This window comes from Fibroporia radiculosa (genome assembly GCF_000313525.1).
Source record: "Fibroporia radiculosa TFFH 294 genomic supercontigs, scaffold19020, whole genome shotgun sequence".
In the NCBI taxonomy this organism is placed as follows: Eukaryota; Fungi; Basidiomycota; class Agaricomycetes; order Polyporales; family Fibroporiaceae; genus Fibroporia; species Fibroporia radiculosa.
Genome location: NW_012133010.1, coordinates 1 through 9,658, shown reverse-complemented (window position 1 = coordinate 9,658; position 9,658 = coordinate 1). Strand labels below are relative to the sequence as shown.

Sequence of the window (9,658 nt, the reverse complement as noted above, 5' to 3'; positions counted from 1 at the left end):
CTCTACTCATTCTCTGAGTTAGCCACTCTCAAGCCAAAAGCCCTTACCAAAGCTTTCGCCTTGCAATTACCAGTATCACAAGTGAGTACTGGGATTAGGGTTTAGAGTAGGGTCAAGGGCGATACCTTGACACTCCCATTGTAGGTGAACACCACCCAGGGTCAGGAGCAGATAGCAGCATATCTACCATATCAGTCACTCTCGAAAATGAGGTTGGAGACAATAGAAGGGATGTGGATGCAGAGCATTGAGCCATTGACCTTGATACTTACTTCAGGGCTCTTGATGAAAACAGCAGATTTCCTGAGGCATTGCTTGCATTGGAGACTGCAGAAGACCTGGAGCTGGATGAATATGGTATGTATTGACAGGTATATACACAATTCATGGTTATTTCGAGGGGAAGAAATATATATGAAGCTTGAGCTGCTCTGTGTACGTTCAAGAGAGAACGCGACGATTTCACTAAGTCCTTTTTCTCACGCCTCGAAGTACAATCCACGGTCGAGTTAGCCCAGTCGTTAGAACGTGTTCTTCATTTTCGCACTCAGAATCTCCTTTTTAGCAAGAATCAACGAAAACGGTAAGAGCATGTTCTAAGTCCGACTGGCCTGCGAGTCCAGGCGTGTAGATCGGCTTCGGATCGGCTCGAGGCGGGTTCTAAAATTGCCTGATCAATGTGCGAAATCCCATTATCATTATTGCCAAGGGCAGTAAGTAACCATGGTTCATGATGTCTCATCTATCGACGACGTCACGAAACGCTGTTTCAGGTGCTCGTCTTACCCGGAGACACGTTTCTGCGCTGTGCTGGTGCGATGAATAGAGATCCTGCAGCGCTGACTCAGTCTTTTACTACTGTTTTCTAGTTCATACTCAGAGTCATCTCAGTATGGACGAGAACGCTGTTCTATACGTTGCGCTTTCCTTGGTTCTTCTTTGTATTACAACATACTTGCTCGGGTCGGAAGGCAGACGGGTATGTATTATTGATTATCATTCACTGAGTGCGAATGCATTGAAAATATTATGCACACGTAGTTAAGTCACATACCAACCGTTGGAGGATCTTCTTTGCCTCTGTTATCTTATGTTGGCGCATTCAGAACACTCCTCTATTCCAAAGATGTGCTGCAAGAGGGTTATTCCAAGGTATGTGGAACCTCCTGTTTCTGCCTTGATCTGTGCTCGAATGGTACCTCTATCAAGTACAAAGGAGGTGTTTTCAAGATCGCTGAGCTTAACTGTTGGATTGTCCTTGTGACCGGGTCCGAGTTAGTGGAAGAATTGCGCAAGGTGCCGGACAGCATTTTGTCGTTTCCAGTCGCTCTCCAAGAGGTGTGTTCCAAGATCATTGTTTCTGCACGGCTACCCAACTTTACGTAAATCGCCAGCTTATCCAAGAAGAATACACCTTAGGGCGAGGGCTGGCGTCCAGTATATATCATATCCCGCTCCTCATCACTCGAGTTACTCGCCATCTTGCGGAACTCTTCCCCAACATCCACGATGAAATTGTCACGGCTTTTAATGACGAACTTAGTCTCACCAAAGAAGGTATGATTTTGTACTGTTCTTCTATGGAGTACACTCGCAGGGCTTACATGTGAACATCCGCTTTGTGATCCGGTACTTATAGATCAATGGACGCCGGTCCCAGCGAACAAGATGTTGACGGAAGTGGTCTGTCGAGTGACCAATCGTCTGTTCGTTGGGTTGCCACTATGTATGTTTTCCCTTTCGATCTGCTTCGGAAGATCATGCTGAATTCAATGCTTCTCTGTCGTCCCTTCCACGACTTTGACCAGCCAGGCAGAAATAGAGACTTTTGCGAGCTGAACAAGTCATTCACCATTGACTTGATGGTCGGCGCCACGATTGTCAGGATGTTTCCAGAATTTCTCAGACCGTGCGTTTCCACTTTTGCATATACCATCGCCCAGCTAATATTCATACATATTGCACTACATTTTAGGCTTGCCACACGTCTCCTTCTAAGCGTTTCCAAGAGTGTTGCCCGCGGTCATGAACTTCTCGATCCGATACTGAATGAGAGGCTGCGACTCGCGAAGGAGTTGGGCGACGACTGGATCGACAAACCTGTGTGTCTTATTGCTGACGTGTGAAGCGCTTTGCTCTGACCAACCCTGATAGAAAGATCTCCTGCAATGGCTCATTGACGCAAGACCTTCAGACGTGCCACTTACTACAGTGCCTCTTCGTGTTCTCATCTTGAATGTCGCAGCCATTCATACCTCATCTATGGTGTGTTTATGCCTTTCCTAGGTAAAGGACAATTGTCGGCTGACTGACATTGGATTGTTTCATGAATTTTGCGTTCAGACCCTCACGCTTGCGCTGTACTATCTTGCTGTGCACCCTGAGTATGTTAAGGTGCTCCGAGACGAAGTCGAAACGGTAGCGCGGACGCATGAATGGACCAAAGACGCTGTAGATCGCTTGGACAAGATGGACAGTTTCCTGAAGGAGCTCATGCGATTCGAAGGACTCAGTACTCGTACGCGGGATCGATTACAGGTCTCTATTGCTGTTCACCGAAAGATTTGATTTTCATCTGGCAGGCTCGATGATTCGAACAGCGCTGAAGGACCACACACTTTCAAACGGCACTTTCATCCCAGCAGGGACGCGCCTCATGACTACTGCGAGAGCGATACACCATGACGAGAATATATATGCAGATCCAGATGTGTTCAACCCGTGGCGGTTCTCCAACATGCGTAATGCGGGCGAGACAGCTAAGTTCGTCAACACAAGCTCGGAATACTTGGCGTTTGCGTATGGGCGACATGCATGGTGGGACGCTTCTTTGCGATATTGTTGTTGTGTCGGCTGACCATGTGCTTGCCTGCCGCTGGGTGTGTATTGCCTCTATGCAGTCCCGGCCGGTTCTTCGCGTCAACAGAGCTGAAGGAAGTGCTTTCGCATCTCGTGGTGAACTACGAGATGAAGATGGAGAAGGAGGCTGTAGTTCCTCCTTCCTCCTTCGTCGGCTATTCATTAATTCCTGACTTGAAGGCTAACGTCATGTTTCGGAGGAGAGGACGGAATGCTAACTAAGCTCAGCCGCCTAAATGACATGATGGCGGCCAAAAGCTTGACGCGTAAGATCAACTTGGCATTGGATGAAGAACGGTCCGTACTAACAGCCTCTGGGGAGAGCTTTGCCAGAAACCGTACCCTGGTATATGGTATATGCATAAATTCCATATGAATACAACCATTACAAAATATAAACAACAAATGTCCAATGTCCTTGCCGTTTTTCGGCTCTATAACAAACATACATGTCCTCTATAGTTAGTGCGTAGAATCTCATCCCAGACTGAGATAGTGCATAGAAAGTACGATCGACAGATACTTCAACAGTCACGCATTACACCCACAATACGGCCTGGCTGTGGTCGTCATTTTGCGGTACAGGTTCTACGTTCGCCTTCTGGCCCTGAGCATCATTCAGTCAGCACGCGAAGGACGCAGACGAGTCCTCACTCACAGCCTGTGGGGAGAGCTTCGCCAAAAGCCCCCGGACGATATGCCCAATGCCGTGCCCCTCGCACGACTCGAGCTCCGTCGTGAACTGCGCATGGCCGCCAGGCAGGCGGAAGACAGGTCCCGACGCCGTCGCCTTCCGAGCAGCGACAAGCACACGCACAAGCACGTCAGCACACACGCCCAAACGAAGATGCACAGCGGCGACATACGCATACGCCCGAGCGCAACGTGCGCATCTCGCACAGCGTCCCGTTCTTGCACGCCCCGACGCACGGCCTGCGCACGAATTCACGCCCGCGCGGCTTGTGCGCGATGTACGCCTGGAACGCACTGTCGTTCTTGTAGAAGACCTCCGTCAAATTGTGCCAGAACGCCGGGCTGAGCGACGCGTTGGGCGCGAGCGCAGGGACCAGCGCACCGTACGAGTCGCGCGCGCTATACAGCAGCTCCCAGGTCGCTAAGGGCGCAGCGGTAAGCTCGCACGCCAATGATCAAACGTGATAAGAGGGACGCTCACGGTGTAGGTGATAGTTGGGGTCGGACACGTTCGCTGAAGAGGGATACGTCAAAGCGCACACAGGTCTGCATGCAGCGTCACTTACTTATGTACGTCCGCGCATCCATTATTTCGTACGTGTCCGGGTCGATGTCGTACATCTTGAACGCGGGATTTCCACCTGCAGCGAAGCCTACATGAGACTCACGATGAACGACATAGAACCGCGGAACGGACTCATAGGAGTGAGCGCGGGCCCAATCATGGCGATGCTCATTGCCGTGGCGGCGCTTCTATCGCTGTAGTTCGAATAGCCAATTGCGAATTCGTCCTAGAACAAATCGAAGTACATCAACTGTCACATGTAGTCTGTGGTCCGCGTGCAAGTGAGACGTACAGCATGAGTGTGACCATAGAACTGGCCTGCGATTGTGTTCTTGTAGCGCTGGATGACTTGGTCGAAGTATGACGACTACAGAAACGATCCAGGTGGACTCGAGCCCTGATTTCGAAGTGCAAGCTGCTCACCTGATCGTGCGCTACGTCTCCCCTTCCCGGGGGCATATGGGCAATGATCCAAGCACGTTGACCTGCATCCTCCGCCGCCTGAAGCTCCTGCACGAGGAAGGCCAGGATTCCGTTCGGATCGGGCCTGTACAAGTGCATCGGTCACCGGGGTGATACCAAACATAACGAGCACACAGTACACGTACTGCAGGTCGTCGCTATCGTACAACCAGAAACTGAAGCATGGTCAGAGACGCGGGTGAGCATATTCGCTGCAGGCACGTACTTTTGCTTGTACCAATACTGTGTGTTCACAGAAATAATACTAGAAGGAGTCAGATCGAGTCATGGCGTCGCAGTATCGAACAAAAAGCCTACCGCAGATTTGTCCCAGGCGCCATCGCGGCATAACTTCCAGAATGGTGCCGAATTTGGTCAGTAGCTTCCTCACCAATCCATTGCTGCACGGGTGTGTCAGAGCGGAACGGTACGTCGACGCATATGGCGACCTACAGCCCAGCTCGCACGCTGTGCATTGAAGACCCACTCGGAGTTTATCTCGTGCTCAGTGGTGTTGCGCGGGAAGCTGTTCGTCGGTGCCGATTCGCTGCGTGTGGAGATGAGACGTCAGGTATATACCTGCACGGACTGGTACGTACTGGTTACCTTGGGTCCGAACTCAGCAAAAAAAACATACAAACACGAGGAGTGAGCGCACCGAGGGCGGGGAACAACGGCGCATTCAGCCTTGCGGCCATTTGATCGCTGAACGTTTGCATGTCGCGCGAGACACCGCTGCACGACATACGGAGTGAGCGACCAACATGGCTCTACAAACGATCTACGTGTCTCACACTTCGCTCACTTCCCAAACGGCATCTGGGAGCAGTACGAGGTAGCTCACTTAGTACTGGCATTGCGAGGCACGAGAATAGGCGTACGATCAATGACGTCTCCCGTGAAGAGCGAGAACCGTGCGTCGGCGCCGAAGCGCTCCACCGCCTGCAGCATCGAGTCCACCAGCTTCGTCGGAGTGTCGCAGTGCCTGTTTCCGAGGGGCAGCGCAGGTGCGTTGACGTGTTTGGGTCTCCCGTCGTAGTCGCGGCAGCATATCGGCTTGGTGCAATTAGCTTCTGCGCCGACCTGTGGGAGCAGTCATCAGCATATAACGCATATAGCGAATTGAAAGGGGGTATATGTTGTGCAGCCGTATATTGACAGCCACGATCAAGATGTCTGCCCCAGTCCGCCGACACCGCAGAGTGCCAGTCGTCTCATCTCGGCAATCCGAAGGCGTGCGCACTCACCGTGTACTGTCTGTCGATGTGCACGTCGCTGAAGTGCATAACACGGAACGGCGGCCGCCCCGCCGAGCGGAAGCGTGCCGGACGCTCCGGCGGGGGGCGGGGGAACGGGACGGTGTACTCGTTCACGGGGGGCGGGGTGCACATCCCAAAGACGGCGTCGCAGAACCGGGTCGCGGTCTGGCCGCCGAGGGCAAAGTGGCGCAGGTCGTGCGCGAGGATTGGGCCCTGCGTGCGGATTGCGCCCTCGCACACATCCCTGTCCTCGATCTGCGGGCGGGGTGAGCGGGTCGCCGGCGGGCGTGGAGACGGGGCACACCTGCATGTCGATGCATGCCGCGGTGATCGTCTTCACGAACGCGGCGTCGCCGAGGTGCGCGATGCTCTTGAAAGTCGGCAGGGCCGCGTGGCACGATGCGCAGTCGACGATGCTCGCGAGCGTGCGCTCAAGGCCGTCGAGAGGCCCCGCGGCAGCGAGCGAGGGAAACAGCAGCGCGGCGAGGGTGGCGGAGCGCATTGCGAGCATCGTTAGAGCGGCGGGGGCGGTAGAGAGAGGGACCTGTGTAGGCTGCGTGGGTGGTTGTAGCAGCGAGGTGCCCTACGCACTGGATGACCCCGACAGATGAGAAAAACGCTGGAGACCGCCGTGGGGACGCTGGGAGCTGCTGCGGAGTTGACCGTTACCAACGACTGGGTGGCTGTCGTCGTGGGTTGTGAGAGAGAGCGGCAGGCCGCCAGTGCATGGCTGATGTTTCAGCGGATGAAGTGAGCAGGCGAGGGATGGCATCTCGGAGCGACGCGCCTCGGCGTCCTCGACGCGGACTCTTTCGCTCCGGAGCGCCGCCATAAGTCAGCACCTTCCCACCTTGTTCCCACTCACCCGTGCCCTCCTCACTGGACGGTTACCAACCGTGCGACTGGCCGACTTTTCTCCAAATCTCAGAACTCCCGAGTGGTCGGTTTTGTTTCCTGTTCAGCTTCCGCCAGTGGAAACCGGATCCAGCAAAGCGACTGCATATTGCAGTGAGAGGACCGATTCCATGGCCCAAGATGGGACAAGCAGCTTGCGCAAAGAGGGGGAAACTACTCTATGAGAGCACGACGGCTCAGTGTACACGTCCGCAAAGAAACTATCAGCTACAAACATATCGTATGAACGAGCCTAGAGTGCACAGACAACACACCAAACTTGGAAGGAGAACTGCCTAAAACGTATCAATCTCGACGCGGCGCTCCTCAAGATGGATCCACAAAGACACCCTGCGACGCCGTCCCAGCACAGACAATTCTGACGCAAGCTCTGGTAGAACACAGATAGCGGTACCCATAAACAGAAAAACAAGATCCAAGAAAACAAGTAGAAGATACACACGAGATTCCCTATTACACAAACGACTTCTGACTAGCATGAATGCTGGCGGGCAACGGATATTAGATATATGTATGTTTTAAATTTGAGACCGGCATGTACAATTCACACCACTTGGAATGTATTTCCTTCGGCTTTTTACGCCTACATTCGGTTTCGTCTACACTTGGCCATTCCGCCACCGGTGGTCCGACCCTGGCAGTCGACAACCGGCGGTGTCTACCAAATGCATTGCAACCAGCCAAAACTTGCTAGATACAAACTGAACGGGCACGATATACAGGTGGCAAGGCGCGAAATACATACAGTGCGAACGGCGGGCAGCCAGGGCCCACACAACTACAGCGGAACGGGCGGGGGTATACCAATAACCAGATAGACACTGTCCAAGAAGAATAGATACGCGGAATGACACAGGGTATGGTGCGTGCCGGTCGTGGGGCATTTTCGTGCTCGGTATGGATCCGTGTCCGTCATAAATATGTCGTCGCGCGTCGTTTGCGAATCTCACCGTCCCGCGAACACCTTGCGCTTCGGGACCACCGCTGCGCTCTCCTCCTTGTCCACCCCCTTGTCCTCCCCGTCGCTCCTGCCTCGTGCACGCAAATTATCGACCACAGCAGGGATCTCCCCGCTCCGCACCAGATTATGCCAGAATAACACGTCGCCTGTCTGCATCCGCTGCGGGGGTACGCTGCTCTCCGCGGACGTAGATCCGGGTTCGTTCGGGACGTGGCTGGGTGACGCGGACGCAACAGGCGGGCTGTGCTGTGGCGGCGGCGCATCCAGGTCCATCAGCGGCGGCATTGACTCTGTGCTCGACGACGGAGACAGACTGCTTGCGCCTGGCGACTCCGTGTCGGGGGACGGAAACCGCGTCTCCCCGTCCGCACTCGGCGGCGACATGGGTTCTGGTGAGGGAATCGCCATCTGCAGCGGCATGCCTGACACAGGATCCCGCGCATACGGAGCCATGCGCGCGTTTGGCCGCCTCACGTACCACCCTGCGAGTTGTTGTGCTCCGCTGCTGACCATGGGTGGCGGCACGGGGTGGAAGGGTACCACGCCGCGCTCGCCTGCAAGATAATGACGCTCGCCGGCGGAAACCTCGGCCGAGTAGAACACGAATCGGTGTCCGTTCGTCGTCCGGTTGCTCAGCGAGATGGACGACGTGCACCGACGGCACGGACTGACGATCATGTATCCCACCGCGTTGCCGCAACTGTGGCAGCACAGTGTCTGCGTGAGGCACTCGCACGTCCGCGCGCCCCCGAGCTCAGAGCCGAACGGACTGCTGGACGTCGAGGCTTGCGGCGACGCGCTCTCGGGATCCAGTGGGGGCGAGTACGCAGAGCAGTTGACAGGGAGGGCGTCTGTTGAATACAATGCAACGTTCGGGCGGAGGAGAAGAACGGCCTACAAAATGGACGTTAGCGATAGGCAGCACAAGTAAAGCGGCATGCAGAGTGAGTACCGCGACTAGGCGCGGATCAGAATTCGGCCTGCGCAGAAGCGTTCAGTGTGATGCAGCGAGATGGGCATTGCAATCATGGGAACGGACTAATTGTGGAGGTAAAGTCCAGTACACTCCAGCATAAAAGTTTGGCTATCACAGAAGGGCCATGCTGGCGAGGCACATACAAACGGGCTTCAGAAGCAACCGATGTCCCACACCGCGAACAAATACCGCAGGATGTCCGGTGCGATCAGGCGAATTGAAGTTCATGAGAACGAACCGATAGCAGAAATAAGGTCAAGCCCTACGAAGTGCACTCCAACATGGTGGGTGTGCTCCGGAAGAATCGTGCTGATGAGCTGGCGGGATGGACCCCTTACGAGAGCTTTAAAAGCTAAACAGAAGCCAATCCATGTGATACAACATTGCCTTATCGCCGCACACAAATACCAAGATCGCGCGATCAGGCGAATGGGCGGGACAGAGGGCGACTAGAAGACAAATTCCGCGAAACCACACGCCACGCTGCAGCCCGGAGCGCGACTGGAGCATGGGGTGCCATCAGGAGGGATGAAAGACGGACTCACTTTCATGCCACGGTTTGTGAAGAATGTGCCACACGACTTGCAGTCGAGGATCCAGACTTTGTGTACGATCGGAGTGGGTGGCGAGGGCGGGGCGGGAGGCTGTATGCGGAGATGGGGATGCCACGGCGGGGGGACGACGGGGTGGTGGTGGACGTAGGGGGAGAGGATGACAGGGCTGTTGCCATAGTAGTAGCGAAGATGGTGGGGGTGGGGGATCGTCGGTGGAGCGTAGTGGTCGAAGGAGTAAGAGACGTGGGAGTAGGGGTGAGGGTGGGGAGGGGAGTCGCCGGGTAGGTCGAGGGGGACGACACGGAGAGGGGCGGAGACGGGGGATGGCGCGTAGTCGCCGTCGTGTGAGCTGAACCTGCGATCGCGGTGGATGCGGGCGGGTGGGGCCGAGCGGGGGTAAGGGTGGGACGGGGG

The 9,658-nt window shown here is 54.9% G+C and overlaps 3 protein-coding genes across 3 annotated transcripts; 1 reads left to right on the top strand and 2 right to left on the bottom strand.

Annotated features, from left to right (window-relative positions):
* Positions 1–892: 892 nt before the first annotated feature.
* On the top strand, positions 893–3,081 carry FIBRA_09244 (uncharacterized protein; the record flags this gene model as incomplete). The annotated part of the gene is made up of 10 exons (XM_012321563.1): positions 893–979; positions 1,042–1,152; positions 1,210–1,338; positions 1,395–1,567; positions 1,640–1,909; positions 1,976–2,102; positions 2,155–2,265; positions 2,344–2,518; positions 2,583–2,817; positions 2,901–3,081. 10 exons carry the CDS (start codon positions 893–895, stop codon positions 3,079–3,081), a joined length of 1,599 nt encoding a protein of 532 aa, XP_012176953.1.
* Positions 3,082–3,397: 316 nt separating this feature from the next.
* On the bottom strand, positions 3,398–6,340 carry FIBRA_09243 (uncharacterized protein; the record flags this gene model as incomplete). Its single annotated transcript, XM_012321562.1, has 18 exons — positions 3,398–3,466; positions 3,518–3,649; positions 3,726–3,973; positions 4,034–4,066; positions 4,119–4,193; positions 4,250–4,343; positions 4,410–4,484; positions 4,541–4,664; positions 4,726–4,755; positions 4,806–4,844; positions 4,898–4,980; positions 5,033–5,126; positions 5,179–5,185; positions 5,238–5,314; positions 5,374–5,398; positions 5,461–5,662; positions 5,827–6,093; positions 6,143–6,340. 18 exons carry the CDS (start codon positions 6,338–6,340, stop codon positions 3,398–3,400), a joined length of 1,872 nt encoding a protein of 623 aa, XP_012176952.1.
* Positions 6,341–7,699: 1,359 nt separating this feature from the next.
* Positions 7,700–8,918, bottom strand: FIBRA_09242 (uncharacterized protein; the record flags this gene model as incomplete). Its single annotated transcript, XM_012321561.1, has 2 exons — positions 7,700–8,608; positions 8,838–8,918. The coding sequence occupies 2 exons, from the start codon at positions 8,916–8,918 to the stop codon at positions 7,700–7,702; spliced, it is 990 nt and encodes a 329-aa protein (XP_012176951.1).
* Positions 8,919–9,658: the final 740 nt, after the last annotated feature.